Raw genomic sequence first — 21,272 nt, 5'->3', positions numbered from 1 at the left:
AGTTTAGATGTGGTCACACTCACAGACTGCCCCTTTTCCCCCCGCACTACACAGGCAGTCTGACTATCAAGTAGTAATAGAAAGGGAGATAAAAGTGTTTTGCCATCTCTATCCTCTACCAAGTCAAACAACTTCAGGCAATGGAGGTTTACTGCTTCAGTGCCACACAGTTTTATTTATCATGCCTCTCGCCCATAAGACTTCCATGCACAGGTAGAAGCAATACCTCATGCAGAAAGCACCACTTCAGATTACACAGATTCAGGTCAGCCAGGCACTGCTTTTAGTTGAGTTCCCTGGTTCATGCACTATAATAAGCGTTTCAAGGTATTAATGCTACAGCATCACCACATACATGCAACATGTTCTTGTTGAAACATGACAGACACAAGGTCTCCCCCAGGACTTTTCTGAAAACAGGAAACTAAGAGGCACTGGAGGAGTGGAAATTTGAAGGCCCCCTGTATTTTCTTCCCAACGCACATACTGTGGCTCTCTACAACTATTGCCCTGACCTATAAAGGTGATCGTAGAAGAAAACCTGTCACAGCGCTGACTTCATCTTAGAGCTCAAGGACTCAAGAGTGAAACCAGAAACTGATTAGAGGCAGCATCAAGATTTTCCTACATCTTCACCTCTACCCCAGAGAAAGCAATCCACTCCACTGGTGGTTTCACCATTAGGTTGAAATCTTAATGAAGAGCGGATATCAGAAGCAGGAACCATGATCTCTCCCCCTTCTTTTTCACTCCACCCCCAAACATCCCTTGTATCTGTCAAAGCTGACTGCAGTCACACCACATAACAACTAATTAGCAAGAGGTGAACTACAGCCCTATAGCTGAAAAGCAAGGCAACACCATAGGCAAGTTTCTCACATACCTGGTCCTGCTGTTGATAGAGATTGGAGACAGAGAAAGAAAAAAAAGAAATGAAAGACATAACAGTTTGATTAAAGCAGTTGAGCGGTGTATATATGGTTTTTACAAAATCTTGCTAGTGCCCCTACCTCTATGCATGAGGTAGGCAGTGCAAGGACGACCCTTCATTTAGTTAATTGCTCACTCCAGAATAGCTCGTAGCACATTAGACATTTTTCAAGCTATCACATTTATAAAGCACCCTGGGAAAGGCTACATCCAGACAAAATGTAAACACTGCTCTGGGCAAACCAGAATGTTAAAATGCATTCATGTTCCAATTTTGAATTTAAAATTGGAAGCCAATTTTAATTGGAATGAGCATTTTAATTTTCTTTCTTGCATAGTGTGTGCCCTTAACTCCTGAAAGTCACTTCTAACTAACAAACTCCGAAATAAGAGGCCCACAATATACTGTTGAGACACGCTGAACACAATTTAAGTAAGGTTATTTAAAGCGAGATAGCATGTCTATTGCTTAGAACAAGTGATCAAGTCAGTCATGGGCTCCATTCAGAGATCTACTTTGCCAGTGAACATGTCACTTTGGACACATCCCAGTATCTCAGTTCCTCTATTTTTAGAGCAGAGATAATAAGGCTTTACCACTTGTAAAGTGCTATGTAAGCTGTTGCAAACAAAATGTATGTGTTTTTGTACACAATACCCGTATCAATGGAACAACAAAGTTCTTCTCCACTGCATACATCCCAACCTCAGATGCATTAGAACTTCAGCTATCTGAAGCCTCACTCTTCTGACAATGCTTACTACTGTGTAGATGTGTCACATCCATTCCATCAACCAGGTTTTGTTATCAAGTCAGGCCCCTGGGAAGGACCAGCTCTGGTATCCGTAAGCAGCATTTTTGGAATAGAGGAGAAAAAAGTAGCCAGATTCGAGAGAAAGTATAAACAATGGAAGATTTAAAAGCCACTTATTACATGCACTCTGAGGTCTGCAAGAACAAAGATGTCTATGTATCCTGAGAATGGCTGAGACAGATACATAGGGGAAACAGCTAAAGAATGAATTCAGACTTTAGTTGCCAAGTATACCAATATGACTTGATTAAGGATCTCAAGACATCAGCTATGAAGTTTATGCACTTCAAAATGAATCTGGAGGAGTCCCGATGACCTTTAGCAGGCTTAGGATATTAACAATTCTCCAGAACAATGTAAGAGGAAGATACACAAAACAGAAGTTATACCAAGAGGAGGTTTGAGGTCATATGCTCTTACCATGTGCATCATCATTTGAATAGCCAAGTCTGAATACTGGGAGATGTAGTCCTTGCACTGTGGGAGAGAAATACAGGCTAGTAAACAAAACCACTTTACCCATACATGCAACTGCTAATGCCATATTAGGGTGAGATTACATACATCTTGGAAAATCCAAAGTAATGTTTCCCACAAAAATTAATTTGTCCCCAACATATTTTGCCACATTAAGTAAGCAGTTATCTTTCAAGAAACTAAGTACACAATGTGGCACTTTTGGACATAGGAAACAAAATTTCTTGACTTGTGTACACCACGTGTTCCCCATCACCCCATTTTGTTATTTAAATGAAAAAAAATATTAACTATTGCAGCATTACCTCACCTGATAATTGCTATTAGCTCCAAGATTACTTGCCACAATCCTCCAGGCTTTTCAAAACATTAAGATGCTTACTTTAGTGAGGATTTAATTTTGGGAGGAGGAAAGAAGTAGAAAAGCTTTCTGATCCAAAAAAGCTATGGTTTGTAAGTGCTGGGCCAGCAAATGAAATTCAAGAGCTGCACCTAACGTTATCTACCTTGTTTCTACCAAATATAAATCTCATTGAAAACTGACATTTACAGAGGCCATTTCATGTCTCCACTATGGACAATTTCCTTAATCAAATCAACAAGATTTTGTTACCAGGTCAGCTGCAGCAGGTCCCAAGCGTTCACACTCCTGCTTGGCATGAGCAATTAAGGAATTCACAAAAGATGAGTTGGTCCTTACAGCTTCCTGAACATCAGTGACTAGCTGAACACAGTCTTTGCATACATCCCCAGCCCCCTGAAAAGGGAGAAAAGGAAAATACTACCTTAAAGCTTCTTATGCAGGAATATCTGCCAGACTTGTGTCACTGGTATCAATTACCACTTCTATGTTAAGAACTTTAACACTTCTTCTAAAAAGTACTTTATAAAATCATAAGTTCTACTAATACACTTGAGCTAATGGAGTAACTGACAGGAATAGTCTGTCATCACTGTGTGTGCCAGCCATTTGAGGAGAGATGAGGTATACACATTGTCAGCAGGTGTCATAGCTATTTGCTGACAGCACAGGAATACTGACACTCCTGCCTCTGGAGGGGAACGTTCTGATATAGTCACAGGCCATTCTGCCTCAGATCCTTCCAGTCTGTCCTCTGCAGCTCCTTGTCTCCGTCTACTCCCTATACAACATACCTTGTTCCTTCCCTGCAAGCCAGTTCTTGTTGCCTCAGCACTAGACTGAGGTGGAAGAGGAAGCAACAAGGCATCAGCAGGGAGATTCTTTCCTGGGGTCTCAGTAATCTCCTTGCTTTCAGGTCTAGTGCCACTGGGAGAAGCAGTTGTAGGGAAAGACCTGCTCAGCCCCTCCAGCCCCAGGCTGCAGCATGCTCAGTACAGACAGAACCTTCAGCAAATTTAGTTGCTAAACTCTAACGAGTTTGTACTGAGCATTGCAAACTTAAGATTTTTCAGGGGCTTATAACTTGGCCAGGTATGGGTGTTTTTTCACTAACAGCAATAAAGCACTTCCCTGCCAAAGTTCAAGCCTTTGTCTGAAAGCCTGAAGAGGTACTAAACATCAGTTTTTAGTGGTTTTTTTTTTTTTTTTAAAAAATAGGCAAAACATTTTCCCTTCATCCCATTCTCTGAAACAGCTGGGCCTTTTTTGTTGAAATTTTCAGAGAGAACAATTCTGCTGGAGGCAGACACCTGGCCTGGAAGACTTTCACCCCAAAGAGTTAGTTTGGCAAAAAGTTATAAGCAACTAAAAAGTAGGATCCTATAATGGAAAGTGTCAGGCAATCCTAATTTTAGGCAGTATCATTACCTCGTACTGTAACAATGCAGAAGACAAATCATAACAAATATTGCATAGCCAGCAAAAGGGCTATATCATCCTCATATGTATAACAGAATTTATTTATAGTGTGGCATCCACTTAAATGCCTGTTGGTTTCCAAACTCCTAAAGTTGCCTGTTAACCTAAATAATCAATAAACTGTTATAAAAACCACTGATACTTGAATGGAACATGTGCACTTTTCCTGTGCCTAGAGATACTCTGCATCCTTACCTGAGACTCTTGCTTGGGCTTGTCTTGAGGATAAAGGAGAAGAGGCACATTAGCCATGAAGGGAGATGCCAGTTCTGAGAAGTCCAGTTCAGGTATCTTGTTGGACTGGAGCGGTTTCTGAAGTTTCATTGGAGCAAGGTGCTTCTGAAGGGATTGGCACAAGCAGAGGGCACTGCACACTACTTCAGGATCATCCTGAACACAAGAGAAAAAAATTAGAAAGATGGACAAAGCACCAGTCTGATGCCATATTCAATCTCACAGGTTACATGCACATTAAAAGTGAGCTAAGATTCACTGCAAAAAAGTGGTTTTAGGATTTAAGCCTGTTAATTGTTTCCTTGTAATCCCTAATCTGCACCTTCGTGAAATGGAAACTCTTCCATTGGATTTATAATGTGACATTGTCTGGGCAAGTGAATGCAGCCAGAAAAGTTCTAAATTTCTATTATTGGATTTACCCAATTTATATCAAAGACATTTCAGAACATTGGGAACATTTATATTATTATTATCAGCAGCAGTGAAATTATGAGATATTGAGAACAAAATTTAAGAACAGGGAGTTTTGGATAACAGGGGTTCAAAGATAAGATCTGAACCTACACCACTACTTAGATTTTATTTTATTGTAATGATTTTTAACCGTCTGCACATTAGGGGAGTCCATAAATCTCATTCATATTTGCTTAAAGGATTAAGCCCACTCACCACTTATACTACAAGGGACAAAACTCATGGCATAATTTTTCAATTTAAGGTTTTCAAAAGTTATTTACAGTCAACTTACTAACTCTTCTTTGATCAGGTCCATGACAATTGGTAAGTAGGCATCCACGGTCTCCTTGCACTCAGATACCAGGTCTTGGTCAGGAAGGAACTCACATATTTTCTCTATATAAGAACGGATCTCACCCTATGAGATAAGAGGGGGGTTATTGGCTATGTTCATGCATGCAGCAGCAGAGAGATGAGCCAGTTCTTCATTCTCAGAGAATGACTATACACAATCTGGAAACACTTGAACTCTGAAGTGGAGTGGGGTGTGATGGTAGAGGTCTTTGCTCTCTAGTACCAGATCTTTTCAGAGATGCCAGTGTTGACACTCACTGCACTAACACTTCTTTCAACACTAGTTTTTAAAAACTGTTAAGCCCCATTTGGAGATCACTCCCCCTCCCTGGAGCATCACCACTACTAAAAGGAAGTCACATAGTGCCTTTAAGCTTACCTCGGTGCTATTGTCCTTCAAGAGATTCCCAGCCACTGTTACAACGTCTTTACATAAGTCACATGGGATGCTTTTCTGAGGAAGAAGAGGAAACAAAAGTTACTTCAGAGGGACCTAACAGTTAATAAATATACTAAGCTTTCCTTGCACATCGCATTTTTCAAGTCTTGTGCTTTAATTCTCTTCCTGTTTGATCCCAAAGTTAATGCCATTTCAAAAATGTATCAAGTTCCAGTTTCTAGGATAGACTGATGTCAAAGATACAAAAGCAACATACGTTGGTGGAAGAAAGCAAAACAATAGCACATCTACTGCAGTAAGAAATATCACTAATACAACATGTTCTCTTTCACATACAACTCTGTGAAAATTTGCTTTTGATATGCCCATCTTAGAGGGACTTTCCTGTTCCACCTTCCCCTTCAAGGCATTCAGACTCTTGAGATTGTTTTTGACTGCTCGGTTTAGGAATTAGGTGGAAAGCATATCATTTGATTTTAATGCTTTATGTTGAGGAAGAAGAATAGAAATAAGATCAGGGTGACAAAAACAATAGGCCAAAACTAGTGTTATGGACAAATTTTCCCATATCCAATTTTTTTTTAATCAACCTAATATGCTGTCTCTGGGGGCACGAAAGTCAATCAATTTTTGGTCCTGTCTGTAGCAATGAGTAAAACGAGGGGGTAGGAGGTGGGAACAGATGGTCTAGTAAAACTAGCCGATCTTTTACTCAACACATTTCCTGATGCATTTATACACAAAATGTTAACCAATTAAGATATACTTTCTCAAGCATACAGATTTGGAAGCATACTGATTGTGCCATTATGGAGATGAAGGCCATGGCCACAATATAAGATTCCACAGAAAATGCAGTACATGGTAAGTTTTAGGACACACTGCAGGCATATATACAATTACAATTTTACTTATTTTTCCATTGTGATAGCGTTAAATTTAGCGTGACTCAATGTGATCTCTGCAGCCATAATGGATGTTAGACAACTGGTGTTAGTTTATAGGATTCACTCCTGGAAGCATAAAAGGAATAAGTTTTCATAGCTCATTTGGTCTCTGTCCCAGGATGGTCTCTAGGTTATTCTTCCCCGTCCTGTAATCACTTACAAAACAGTGATTGGACTGACATAGGTAGAAGTTAGCAGAGTGGTCTTCCTTTCCCTCCATAGCTTGCATAAGACAATCCTATTTCTTTTTAGGATCAGAGTTAACACATTGTAACCAAGTCTTTGATGCAACAATTTTGGATGGCCTGAACATCTAGAAAAAAAGTGTGATTCAAATGGCACCTTCCTCCTCCAAGTCAGACACAAACTTTAGAAACAGTTAAGCAGCACATGAAAATACCGATGAACTGAACAGTAGAGTGGAACAAGTCTCAATTACACTCACCACAGAAGGCTTGTTCCAGACAGTTTGCTGACAGTGTTTCACAGCTCCACATTGTGACGCAGTCCGCAAATTCTGACACCATATCTCAGGACCCTTCACGCAGTTTTTCTCCCACAAGAGGGGGCTTGCCACAGCTGCTGAAGAGAAGTAAATTTGCAAAATTGCACATCTGAAGGTCTCTCATACCCTAAGTAAATAGTTACTCCACATGAACTTCTAGAGAAGTTCAATTAGCTTTTTAAAATAGATTTAAGATATTGATGCCTTTACGTTTTAGGGTAGAAACTTATGCAGATTGTAGTCAGGTTTATACACAGATATCACCCTCTACTTCCCACCTACTACCAGTCCCTACACATACCTTCAACACAAAATAAATGCCAAGTTCTAATGCATACATATTTTTGTATGTTTAATATGCCATCAGATCAATTAAGCACTTCTTGAACCAGATTTCTAAAGTGTGGGTTTCTGAAGAACCACAGTGCTCCAACTAGGCCGCTTTATTTCCCCTACTCCCCCACCTTTCCTCAAAGTGAATTAAACTTGGAAAACTGGTATGGAAAAGCGATGATCCTTTTGAACATTGAACTAGTTAGGGGCAGTATTAACATTTGGGCAGCTGCCCCAATACTTAACCTGTGAGATTATAGTCTTCTCATAAGGAGACCATGACACCAATGCAAACAAGCTAGTGTCATACTAAGGCAATGTCTACATTGCCACTTACGATGGCAAAACTTAGGTCGCTCAGCAGTGTGAAAACATCATTTCCCACCCAAACAACAGTTTTGCTGGCATAAGGGATACGGTGCACAGTGCTGCATCAGTACAGAGCTTCTGCCACCCACATAAAGCGGTGGCTACGTGAGAGATGTTTCAGAATCACAGCTACATCTGTACCACGGTGCTGCTATAAGGTCTCTTGCGTAGACATAACCTAAATCAACGTTTCTCAAATGTTGCCACAGTGCCATCAGGGATTAGAATTTGCAGACTTTTCCTGCGGCCACAGCCTCCTGGGCTGCGATACTGCAACTGTGATTTTTTTTTTTAAAAGCAATGTTTGCATTAGATTTCAGAATGGACATTCCCTTGAGTAGGATGGAGAACAGTTCACACCTATCACTATAGTTTAAGGCTGTCTATAGACTCAGAAAAACAATTTTAAATAACTTTACCCCAGTGACTGTCTGGAAGATTACGTTCACAACCATAAAATCTAAAAAACAAGTTTTTGGAAAAACAAAAGCTTATATTCAGAGTACGATTCTGCAGAAGTTCATAGCATTATGTAATCCATCCACAGGCCCTTACTTATAGGCAAACTGTTTGGATCAGAGCATCTTTAAGATCAGTAAGACAGTCACAAGACTTACTAAGAAAGTCTTGTGAAGCTGCTTGCTCCATGCATCAGGAGATTCATATTGTTGAGATTTGGGAATAAGAGTGGATTACGTTTCTGGTTGAAATTTACTTTTTGATTCACTAGTGAATAGTTACTGACTTCTATAGAAGAGATATCAGAAGATGAATGTTCTTTTCTGCCCACTGATTAGTAAGGGGAGCTGTCCTCATTTTGCTCTGCAGTCATTGTTTCTAAAGCCCCTGTATATATTTGTTTGCAGAACGCTACTTGTCAAATTTCTATTTGCATTTAGTCAAATTGGCATAATGGGCTATTAAAACTCAGGCCCTAGACTGCTCCCATCTAGTCAAACTATACTCTCAAATTGATACAATCTTCCTCTAAAGCTACAGCCTTTTCTTTGACACAGACCTGACTAGTTTTCCTTCTAATGATTTTATCAACAGTCTGATGTTCCCTCATTCATTTATTATGAGAGTCAGGTTTAGCATATAGTGTCCAATTTACATGTCTAATGAAATTTTGATTGAACTTGACTTAAAAAAAAAATCATTCAACTGCAGTATACTTCTACTAGGTGGTAAGTTTCCTTGGGAGACCATCTCAGGTGGTTTATAGGATAATAATCTACAGAGGCATTTTTTTCCCCTCCCATTTGCTTAGTAAAACCTTTGATTTGGCAGCTGCTTTGGTAGAGGCATCAGCTCCTCGATGTGAATATATTGCAAGGGAATGGTTAATTATGACATCCCTCTTCCTCGCTTGTGTGGTTTATGTTTTTTGAGGAAGTCAGTCTTAGTACAAGGTAAAGCATAGCAACTGCTACTATGGAGCATGACAAGACAAGTAATATCTGTTACAGATATTTTACTAATTCTTCATTATGATGGATGTAGGTTTAGTGAGGAAAATATGAGGAGGGTAATATGAAGATGGGTAGGAGACCAGCACCCTTCAGAGTAGCTTCAGGAACTATTAGATGGCATGTTATTTTAATGGCAGAATCACCTTTTGAGATATTATAAAGTTATTACTAGATACATTGATGGACAATAGGTCCATCAATGGCTATTAGACAGGATGGGTAGGGACAGTGTCATTAGCCTCTGTTTGCCAGAACAGGCAACAGGGTATGGATCACTTGACTATTACCTGTTCTGTTCTTTCCCTCTGGGGCAGCTGGCATTGGCCACTGTTGGAAGACAGGACACTGGGCTTGATGGACCTTTGGGCTGACCCAGTATGGCTGTTCTTATTTTTTTCTGACAATCCTCATTCCCTAAACTTTAGTTGGCCCTAACCATTATTGCATTTACCAAGTCTCAGCCACAGACATTGCAAAAAGGCTCCCCTAATCCTTTGGAACTGAAGTACAGCTTGTATTTGGGGATCCTTCCATAGCAAGAAAAATTCCATTCGCACAGAGGCTGGGTTACAAACAAGGCAGTCTACTGGCCTATACTACTGAAACATTTGAAGTAATGAATTCAGAAGTTTTTTGAAAAAGCACAAGTGTAGCAGTGGATCAGTTTAACTAGATAGGGATGATGGCAATACAGTGAATAAGAGCACTAGATTAAATGGGGTATTAAACCTATTGTCTTATGTCAGTGCAATCTTCTGTGCAGATTTTTATATTAAAACCAGGCTTTTGATTTTTTTCTTTTTTAAACTAAAGTGCAATGAGCCTGCTTTAAACCAAATATAAGTCAGAGGGGTTTGCACTGGTTTAACAGGTTTGTTTTTTTAAAACCACCTTTTGTTAAACCAGATAATTGTGTTTAGATAAGAACTTAGGTATAACTCAGAGACAAGTCCATCAGATCTTTTCTACAAACTTCTCTTTCTGGTTAAGAGTCAGTCCTATTCTTTTTGTGCCTAGTTGTTTAAGTGGCCACTACAGCCTTTTGACAGAACAAACATTTGTTAACCACACATGCAGCAGCTTTCAGCTGCATACCTTTAATACAAATTTCTGCTCCTTGGCTCTATATTGGACAGGGGGTCATAAAACGGGAGCAGCTATGGATTGCTCTATATGCCAGCAAGGTATGCAAGTAATGAGCATCCTTTGATTAGAAAGGGTGGGAATAAGCAGCTTTTTTCAGGTTACCAGGCTGATATAAAGAACACTAAGAGTGATGCAAGTCTCTTGTACTTCTTACAGAAAGCAAGACCCAGCTGTAATAAGATTTAAGGAACATCATCCAATAATTTTATGGTGAAAGTAAAAAACAGAAGACTTATAAAATATGGCTTTCAGTGTATTATTGTATCCTACGCATTTGACAGCACTACTTCCTTTTTAGCGAGTTCCCCTGTTTGCTTGGAAAGACACAAAATTTGGAAATATGATTGTAAAAACCACAGAAACTGGTAGGTAAAGTATCCAAAAATACATTTAACTCATTTTCTGAAGTTGTGTAGATTATGAGTTTTCTGCAGTGCTTTTAACAATAGTCTGTATGGACACTCAGATTGAGCCTCTAGGTCACAACAAAGCATCCCCACACAGCTTTTCACCAGTAGCTTTAAAAGAAGTGAACTTGGTTTAGTGTCCGCTTTACACTCCTGAATTCAGCAGCAGAGCAATGCAATGCAATACAAGAGGAGGTATATCAAGTGCCAGTCAAGTCAATCATGGCACACAGGACTTTTCTGCTAGGGATTGTTCTTCTGTCAGGTATCAGGAGAAGCCACAAGCTTTAGAAGGTGAATGAACAAGACATTCATGTGGGGAAGCTGAGGCAGGTGGACAGTCAGCTGACTAACAGTATCCTTTCAGCTGTAAAGAACCAAGAAACAGGAAAGCACAGTATGGGAGGCAAGATTAATAATAGAGATATGAACTACAGAATCAGTTGCTCGCAGTGGCTATAGTGATGGTGACTAACCAAATGAGTTTTGTGGACACAGATCATTGGTTTATTCTAGTTCCACCAATCTCACTCTGGCACAGTAATCAGCCTTTAGCTGGTAGCAATGACTACCTCATCTAGCCAAACTCACATTCCCCAACTCTACACTACAGAATAGTGCAAGCAGGAGGAGTGACTGCTGAAATGTCTAACTAAAATATGCTGCATTTTGGCCATGCCTCCTTCCTCCCCCACTCCACCTCCCCAAAAATCAGTGGCTGCAGAAGAAAGATGTTTGAACACAAAGCATTTGGATTTCCCTTGCATCAAGGCTAGTCACCGATTCACAGAAGAGCTGAGATTTTAGGCCAGTAACTGCAGACTAAGAGTCCTAGTGTGGCAAGTTGAGCACTAGGGATCCACCACCTCTGTGTTCCCAGAACCACAGAGCAGGGCATGTATTCCAGGTATGAGCACAGAAAGAAGGGAGAGCAGATGGAACCCCAGTAGTGCAGCTCCCCTTTTCACACCGCCACCATGAGAGCAGCTTCCCCCTACAGGGTAGGCAGACATGCTCAAACCTGCCATAGGGGAAGAATAGCATGAGGTCTGGGAGCAGGGTCAGGAATACAGCATGCCAAGGGAAGAGGAAAACTTTAAGGCCAAAGACTAGAGAGGGGAGTAGTGGGGTGGGGGAGAAAATAACTATAGGAAGAGGAATGAGACTAGGGCAAATTGCTGGAGACTATCAAGTAATGTGGACTAAGGAGTGAGAATGAGAGAATGTTCTGCCATGGGAGTGAGGAAAGGGTGTATGAAGTAGCCCATAACAGGAGGAAGGAAATTTGTGTGCACATTTAAGAGAGTTTTCATCCTAATGCTGAAAGTGTCAGGAGACTTACAATGATAAAAGTTCTGTGGGTTTTTTTTTTTTTGGTTTAAAAAAAAAAAAAAAAAGAAAAGAAAGAAAGAAACAAAGACTCCCAAAATCTGAGGCTGGTAGTTCTCCAAGCCTGCTAGCTCTCCAGTTATGCATGATCTTCTAGAGAAATGTGACAGGTTTCAGAGTAGCAGCCATGTTAGTCTGTATTTGCAAAAAGAAAAGGAGTACTTAGAGACCAGAATTCCTAATGCAAAACAAAATCAGAAAGATTAAAAAAAAAAAGTTAAAGGAGCAAAACGTGCAAACACTCAAGTGTCCCTTCATATTGGAATGAAAGGATGTTACCTTTAAGCTGCTATCTGATGCAGAAAGTTAAGCTTTGCTCTTTGGCCTTACCTACACATAAGAACTGCTTCAATTTAGCAATGTTTAGAAACTCTTTACTACACTGGTTTCTAAACAGATAGTTAACTACAAAAATGTTCTGGAAGAATCAACCCTCACAGAAAAGTGATAAGACAAAACACACCCCTCATGCATGGGCAAATGCTTTTCACAAGATGACCACTCCACAACACCACCTTCAAAAAATGAGCCTGGGATCTTCAATTCAGAACTCTGTCAGACACCAAATATCATGGCTTTAATAAAGACACTAGATTTATGAATCATAATAACTATCTGTCCTCTGACTGTAGAGGTGTTAACTGCTGCTTCACCCTGAATGGTCTACCGCAATGTGTGTTAACTCCTTATCTGTTCCACCTTGTACTGAGCGGTGACATTCATAGGCCTGGTCTACACCACAGAGTTAGGCTGACATAAAGCAGCTTACACTGACCTAACTGTGTAAGCATCTACACTACAATGTTCCTCCCACTGATTTAACCTGCAATGGCTGTAGGTTGAACTAACTTACGTTGACTTCATTTTGTAGTGTAGACATGCCCAGACCTGAAGAAGAGCTCTGTGTAAGTTTGAAAACTTATCTTTTAATGGCCCAACTTTTGTTGGTTAAAGACATCACCTCACCCACCTTGTCTCTAGAAGAAAAACAAGACAGTTGTACAATAATGTGCTAACTGTTCCCTAACCAGAATGGACTGAGAAACTAGTTGTAAATTGATCTTTTCAGAATTCCTGTCCATCATACCCTCTGATTCTATTGCAGGTGTTCAAAATTATATATACTGTGTGTCACAGCTAGTATAAAATTTGCTGAAACAGGAACAATCCTTGGGACCAAAGACAGGCTGTAGTAATAGTTCATATATCCCAATGGGTAAAGCAAGAACTTTCAGCATACACATGCTAAAAACCCTCATTATCTGAGCCACCACAGACCAGACTCCACTGTTCCTAGAGAGTTCTTACTAACTAACTATAATATCAAAGAGGTCAACACTACTTGATGGAGGAAGACAAGCTTTTTGTTAAGCTTCTAATCAGTTGTTTGCTTAATGCTCCCACCCCCTGTGCTTTAGGAGTACTCAGCACAAGTTTATAAAACTGTTATTTTAATTCTATGTACACAACTTCAGCTAGCTTTTGTATAAACCAAGCAGAAGAGCCTACAGAGTCAAATAATTCTGTACAAGTGGCAACTGTTCACTACACATAAGCAGTCAACAAGTTGCAGGGCAACTTTGCTCTCCAAGAACTCAACAGTCAACATGTAATGCATCCGATGAAGTGAGCTGTAGCTCACGAAAGCTTATGCTCCAATAAATTTGTTAGTCTCTACGGTGCCACAAGTACTGCTTTTCTTTTTGCGAATACAGACTAACACGGCTGCTACTCTGAAACCATGTATTGTTTATTTTCATGTTTCTGAACTACCCTCAGAAAGAACAGTTCTTTAGCCCTAGACCTACCATTTTAAACAAAAAAGACATTTTGAAGCCTTGTCTACACGCAAGTTGTACCATTTTAATTATGCCAGCATGATTGGAGTACATCCCCCCTGCACAGATGCTGTTATCCTGGTATAAGGTGCTTATACCAGTACAGTTTACTCCCCCTTCCCTTATGGAACTATGCGATACATTAGGTATATGACATCTTTATAATAAGGTAATTGCATCTAGCCTAAGGGGCGAGATTGTATCAATACAACTATTTTGGTAAAAAAAAGTCACACCCTGACCAAAATAGAGGAATCTGTACAAAAGCCAGGTAATTAGGCCTGGTATAAACAGAAGTGTGACTTAAAAGCAACATCCTCCAACAGATTATTACTAGGACCCTAACAAATTCACAGCCATGAAACACAGGTTATGGACCATGAAATCTGGTTTTATGTGCTTTTACCCTATACTATACAGATCTCATGGGGGGAGATCAGTGTTTCTCAAATTGGGGATCTTGGTCCAAAAAGTTGCAGGGGTCACAAGGTTATTGGGGGGAGGGCATCATAATATTCCCACCCTTACTTCTGTGCTGCCTTCAGAGCTAGGCAGCCGAGAGTGGTGGCTATTGGCCAGGAACTCAGCTCTGAAGGCAGCGCCCCGCCAGCAGCAGCACAGGAGTAAGGGTGGCAATACCATCCCATGCTACCCTTACTTCTGTGCTGCCGCTGGTGGCGATTCTGCCTTCAGAGCTGAACTGCTGGGCAGCAACCATCGCTCTCCAGCTCTGAAGGCTGGGCTGCCACCAGCAGCAGCACAGAAGTACGGGTAGCTGTACCCCAATTCCCCCTATGATAACCTTGTGACCCTCCCCTCCCCCCCCACACGTGTCGTTTTTGGGTCAGGACCCCTACAATTATAATGTGAAATTTCAGATTTAAGTACCTGAAATCATAAAAATTTACAATTTTTAAAATCCTAGGACCATGAAATTGACCAAAATAGACATGCATTTGGTAGGGTCCTAATTATTACATTGGAAAGAATGCTCAAGACCCATTATGTTGTCTTCAACTATTGCCCCTTTCCTTCCTCCCACAAATGAATTCACTTGTGCTGTTTGATAGTTCATGTATTATGCGAGAATCTAGAGGAAGTACAGTCTGTCTAGACCAGGGATGGGAAAACTACGGCCCGTGGGCTGCATCCAGCCCATCAGCCAATTTAATCTGGCCCCCGAGCTCCTGCTGGGGAGTGGGATCTGGGGCTTGCCCCGCTTCCATGCTATAGCCAGGAAACGGGGTTGAGGCCACTCCACATGTGGATGTCATGGCTCCCAGAAGCAGCAGCGTGTCCCCACTCTAGCTCCTATATATACACATGCTGCACCACCCCAAGCGCCACCCCCGCAGCTCCCATTGGCCGGTAACTGCAGTCAATAGGAGCTGCAAGGGCAGCGCCTGCAGACGGGGCAGCATGCAAAGCCACCCAGACATGCCTCTGCATAGGAGCTAGAGGCAGGACATGCTACTGTTTCCAAGAGCTGCTTGAGGCAAGCGTTGCCTGGAGCCTGAACCCGTGAGCCCTTTCCTGCTCCAGCCCCGATCCCCTCCTGCTCCTCCTCCCCACTCCAAACCCCTAGATCCCAGCCCAGAGCATCCTCCTGCATCCCAAACCCGCCCCCCAGAACCTCCCCCTCCCTCCCCAGCACCCCAACCCCTTGCTCAGAGCCCCCTCCCACACCCTGAACTCCTCATTTCTGGCCCCATCTGAGAGCCCCATCCCCCAGCTGAAGCAGTCACCCCCTGCTGCACCGCAACCCCAATTTTGTGAGCATTCATGGCCCGCCATACAATGGCCCATGCAGATATGGCCCTCAGGCCAAAAGGTTTGCTCAATCCAAGTCTAAACATTCTTAAAAGCTTCTTCATTCTACATTACCTGCCATTTTATCTTGTTGAGTAAAAGTCTTATAGGTAAAGCAACATACATTTGTTATGCCTCACCCAGATGCCCAGTTCTTCAGGGCTTGTCTTCACATACAGTGCTTCAGCTGCATTGGTGCAGCTACACTGCTGTAGCACTTTAATAAAGATAATAAACTACTATGCAGATGTAGTTAATCCACCTTCCTACGGTACCTGTGTCAGCTGGAGAAGCCCTCCCTTGACATAGTGCTGTCTACAGGAGGGTTTATTTTTCACACCCCTATGTGACGTAATTATACCAATATAGGTCTATAGTGTAGACTTGGCCTCAGTCTTCTGACTGACTCTCTTCAGTTATAGGTCCACCTCATATACTCCATTTACTGCATGCCAACTGATACCTACCAACTGCATCCAAAAAAAAAAAAAAACACAGCAGAAAGGGATAGCTCAAGGATTGAGGAAGAAGAGCAGCAGCTGTCAGAGCTCCACACCAAAAGACCAAGATGATTCATGGGGCACCCAGTTTAGCAAGTATATTTTTAAAGGCATCTGTATCTGAGAAGAGTACTTGCCTTGTAATATAAGAAGGTCTTAAAATTCCAGTTGGATTTCTATAGTGTCTTTTTTAAAATTAGCATGATGAATGCATGGGTATGAATAACGGAAGGTAAAAATTTAAGTCTATCAGCCACATTAAAATGAGCTTCCAAACAATTCCTTTGAGATATGACAACCAAAGCTAGACTTTAATAAAACTAGCTCATGAAGTCAAACTACGCTGCAACATTTGAATCTGCATGATTCTGTCATGGAGAAGTCAATTAGTGACCATAGCAAGACTCATGTGAGCAACCACAGAGCACTGAATGGTGTCAGAACAATATTTATAGAACAAAGAGGTCTAACAAGAGTCCTCTCTTGTGCTCAATTGTTTCACAGAGGCAGCTGAACCAGGCAGGGCCCACTGCAGCACACCTCCCCCACCACCCCAATTGAAGCATGGGAGGCTGATCTACATTCTCTCCCCTGAAAAAAAAAAAAAAAAAGTTTTCCAGCCCCACAATAGCTCAGAGGAGAACAGGACACAGCAATGTTTTTATATAACACATATACAGGGCCAGCGGAGCTTGACATCAGGCCAGCTACTGGGGAGCAGGTTGAAACAGCTCTCCTTTCCCCACCTTCCAGCCACTGTAGCCAGACACCCAACCCAGGGGAAGGGCAGGAGCATGCACAGAGGTGGGGGAAAGGGCACCAGAAGCTGGGCATCAAGAAACGGCAACAGGAACTAACAAGCTACCCCTTCCTAGCCTGTAGCAGCCCCCTCACCCGCCCCCCACACACACCTACCTTTTATAACCAGACTAATTCACCCTCACTATCATAGTTTACCTAAATACTGTACATAAAGTCTGAAGCTTTTCTGAAAGCGTTTCTCAGAACATAGTTGCATATTAAAACAAAAAAAGCTGTCTCATACCACTGGCCAACTATGCACTTTATCTTTTCAGCATGACTTGCTGCGGTCTCCTAATCAGTTATTTCTATGGCTTTCTAAACAGCCAGAAAGTCACCTAAAGAACAATTTGTGACCGAGTTATGGCTTAAAACCTCCTTTGTACTCAAGGGTTAAAAATCTATTTGCTCATTTACAAGGGAGAAGCTTTTGGATGCGTGGGGGGGGGGGGGGGACACCAATACCATCAGTTTCTGCAGACTATAGTTTAGAAGAGTTGTCATAAATATAAAGGGAAGGGTAACCACTGTTCTGTATAGAGTGCTAGAAAAATCCCTCCTGGCCAGAGGCAAAACCCTTTCACCTGTAAAGGGTTAAGAAGCTAAGATAACCTCACTGGCACCTGACCCAAAAATCACCAATGAGGGAACAAGATACTTTCAAATTGGGGGGGGGGGGGGGGGCCACAAAGGGTTTGTCTGTGCAATGCTTTTGTTGGGCACGGATCAGGAATGTAGCCTTACAACTCCTGTTAAGTTAGTAAGTAATCTACCTAGAAATGCATTAGATTTCCTTTGTTTAATGGCTGGTAAAATAAACTATGCTGGATGGAATGTATATTCCTGTTTTTGTGTCTTTTGTAACTTAAGGTTTTGCCTGGAGGGATTCTCTATGTTTTGAATCTGATTACCCTGTAAGGTATTTACCATTTAACAGAGGCGATTCTTTTACCTTTTCTTTAATTACAATTCTTCTTCTAAGAACCTGATTGATTTTGTATTGTTCTTAAGATCCAAGGGTTTGGGTCTGTGTTCACCTGTACAAACTGGTGAGGGTTCTTATCAAGCCTTCTCCAGGAAAGGGGGTGTAGAGCTGGGGGAAGGAAGACATCTCCAAGTGTGCTGTTTCCCTGTTCTTTGTTTAAAACCTGGTGGCAGCATATCGTTCAAGGACAAGGCAAAGTTTGGACTTTGGGAAAAAGTTTTAACCTAAGCTGGTAAGAATAAGCTTAGGGGGTCTTGCATGCAGGTCTTCACATCTGTACCCTAGAGTTCAGAGTGGGGAAGGAACCTTGACAAGAGTTTTTAGCCACTGGTCGCAAAAAATACTTTTCCAGTCAGAGTGATGCTGTGCTGTGTCTCCCTAGTTAGTCTACAGACAACTGCAATATTTCTGCCACTGTTCAGAGCTACAGAGTGAGGATTCACTGAGTACTGTTAATTTTCACTTCTACCATTCATAACCCTGTGGGTAGCTATGAAACGGACAAAAATAATGTCATTTTCATTTTCCCAACACTTGGCAAGGCTATGAACAGTAGCCAACAAAGGCAGCAGAGTTCCTCACTGAAGGGGGGGGGGGGGAACTAAGCCATAGAGACCCGTTGAAGGGTAGATTAGAAACACCTCATCATCATCCGCAGCAAAGAGGCTGTCAGAGGAACAGGGTAATGGACACAGCCATTAGCAGGAGTCTGGGTTGGCAAGTGGAAGAACAAAGAAGGGTTCTTTGCCTTTACAGTTAGGAAAAAAAAAGTTTGTAGGATTTCCAAACTTTAAGTATATCTGCCTCCAACCTGTAGCATAGAATCCCTGATGAGATACAGTATCCTGCCAGAAGTCTTAGCACAATCCTATTTTTCAGTTACGGGTGTGGAGGTCAAGTATCGGGGCGTAGCCGTGCTGTTTTTGTGGATATAGACTAACAAGGAGTCCACTGGCACCTTAAAGACTAACATTTATTTGGACATAAGCTTTCAGGGGCTAGAACCCACTTCATTGGATGCATGGAGTGAAAGTTACAGATGCAGGCATTATTATACTGACAAATGAAGAGAAGGGAGTTACCTCACAAGTAGAAAACCAGTGTTGAGGGGGCTGACTCAATCAGGGGGGATGTAGTCCACTCCCAATAATTGATGAGGTGGTGTCAATTCCAGGAGAGGCAAAGCTGCTTTTGTAATGAGTCAGCCACTCCCAGTCCCTAATCAGGCCCAAATTAATGGTGTGAAATTTGCAAATGAATTTTAGTTATGCTGTTTCTCTTTGAAGTCTGTTTGTGAAGTTTGTTCAAGTATAGCTACTTTTAAATCTGTTCTAGAATATCCAGGAAGATGGAAGTGTTCTCCTACTGGCTTTTGTATGTTACCATTCCTGATGTCAGATGTGTCCAGATTTTTTTTTTTTTTTTTTTTTTTAAACATAGGGACTGTCCTGTTTGGCCAATGTACATGGCAGAGGGACATTGCTGGCACATGATGGCATACATAACATTAGTAGACATGCAGGTGAATGAGCCTCTGATGATGTGGCTGGGTCCTCTGATGGTGTTGCTAGAATAGATATGGGGACAGAGTAGACAACGAGGTTTACCACAGGGATTGGTTCCTGGGTTAGCGTTTCTGTGGTGTGTAATTGGCGGTGAGTATTTGCTTCAGATGGGTGTGGAGGTTGGCCTCTCCTCATCTGCACTTTGTCCCCAGACGATGCTCTCCTATTTAGGGTATGTGTTTTTGAATTAGGTACCAGGTTAATTTTTCAAGATCTGTTAGCTTTTTTGGTAGATTTAAGATATGACTTTATGAAAGACCTGTGATGATGAACACTATACCTCAAGAACCCCCCCCCCCGAAAAAAATCTTTTATTCCTTTCTTCATCTATCACCTTGTTTGTCAACTCCCCCCAGTACTCTGTTTTATTAGGAAAACAGACTATTTGGGGCACAGAACATTTACTTACTTACTAAGTAAAATACTAAACCCACAGCACTGTGGAAGCATTGAATATCAAACTAAATTACATCATGGTGAGTAATGCAGTGTCATTAGTACAACAGTAAGGCTCCAGGCAAGATTTATTTTCTCCCAACTCTCCACCTACAACATTCTCTTGTATGCTTTTTTCTTTTCTTCAGGGCTTTGGCAGTCAGCATCGTTTTACACTGCTGTATCATTTATAGCAAGAGTCGGCTTTATCTGTTGAAGAACGTGCCCATAAACTTGATACCAAAAATTTGTGTAGACAAAAGAACCTTTAAGATAGAAAGCTAAAGATTCTAGTGTTAGATGGGGGACACTGGCTGTGCCTCTCACTCCACGGCAGGTCTGATTAATTAGCTCCAGTCTCTGGCGTTTACGGGGTCATGACCCAGGTTGCATTTGCTGAATCTGACGAAGCTCCGAGGACAGTATTTACCTAGTCTCTTTGTGTAGCACCGGCTGCACGAGATAGTGCGGGCTTTGGCCTGGATCACACACCTCTGAGCCCGCCCCCGACCCACTCGCACCGCGGCGGGAAGGGGACCTGGCCCAGCGCTCCCGGGCGCCAGACCGGGGTGGCTCCGCTCAGCCCCCTATACATACACACACCAGCCCCGCTGCCCCGGGCAGCTCCCGGTGCTGGAGCCGCTCCCCGCCCTTCCTCCACCCGCAGGGGCGAGCCCCGGGCACCAAGGAAACCGGGGACTCTCCCAAGCCAGAGTCTACCCTACAGCTGCCACCACCCCGCGAGTGGCTCCCAACAGTGGCCCGGCCCGGCCCGGCTTACCGGCGGCCAGCAGACACGGGAGAAGCAGCAGCTGCATCATTGCGCCTCCGGAACTCCACCTTCTGCAATGCGGAGCCGATCAGCTGACCGCAGCCTATATAAGGCCAGCCCGAGGCCGCCACTGCGCATGCTTTGCCCACCCCGCTCGGGAGACCGCCTCCTCCCACCATTGCGCATGCTCCTTTTGCCCCGCTCGTCTGACGCTGAATCATCTCCCCCGGAGCGGGGAGAAGGCGCATGCGCAGGAGGGAGCAGATGCGGGGATTCTTGAGGGGGGGTGCTCAGACACCACGTGACGGGCAAGCCGAGGGGCGTAGGCAGGGGCGGTTGGCTCAGGCCGCGCTGCCCCGCCGGGCCCGTTATCTCTGTACAGGGACGTCCCCTGGGGCTGCAGGCGGCCGGCTGGGAGCACCCACCCCCGGGCGGCTCCTGCCAGTGACGCCTGGCCCCGCAGCCAGCAGCGGCCGCCGGCGCGGCGGGA

General features: G+C 42.7%; 1 protein-coding gene across 5 annotated transcripts in view; it reads right to left on the bottom strand.

The window, feature by feature from the left end:
• LOC119858395 (prosaposin) overlaps positions 1-20,945 on the bottom strand; it is a 34,534-nt gene extending 13,589 nt beyond the window's left edge. The window contains exons 1-8 of one of the 5 annotated variants that reach the window (XM_038408926.2): positions 20,792-20,945; positions 6,902-7,035; positions 5,489-5,563; positions 5,048-5,173; positions 4,258-4,452; positions 2,836-2,979; positions 2,166-2,222; positions 884-892 (exon numbers count right to left, since the gene is read on the bottom strand). In XM_038408926.2, the coding sequence (XP_038264854.1) occupies positions 884-892; positions 2,166-2,222; positions 2,836-2,979; positions 4,258-4,452; positions 5,048-5,173; positions 5,489-5,563; positions 6,902-7,035; positions 20,792-20,831 (780 nt within the window). In that variant the 5' untranslated portion in view covers positions 20,832-20,945. Of the gene's footprint in view, positions 1-883; positions 893-2,165; positions 2,223-2,835; positions 2,980-4,257; positions 4,453-5,047; positions 5,174-5,488; positions 5,564-6,901; positions 7,039-20,791 lie in introns of all 5 variants that reach the window. The other 4 variants (XM_038408925.2, XM_043518185.1, XM_038408928.2 and 1 more) reach the window with 4 other exon arrangements.
• Positions 20,946-21,272: the final 327 nt, after the last annotated feature.

This window comes from Dermochelys coriacea, chromosome 7 (assembly GCF_009764565.3).
Source record: "Dermochelys coriacea isolate rDerCor1 chromosome 7, rDerCor1.pri.v4, whole genome shotgun sequence".
Classification (NCBI taxonomy): Eukaryota; Metazoa; Chordata; order Testudines; family Dermochelyidae; genus Dermochelys; species Dermochelys coriacea.
Note: the sequence above shows the minus strand (reverse complement) of the source record. Positions and strands in the feature narration are given on the sequence as shown.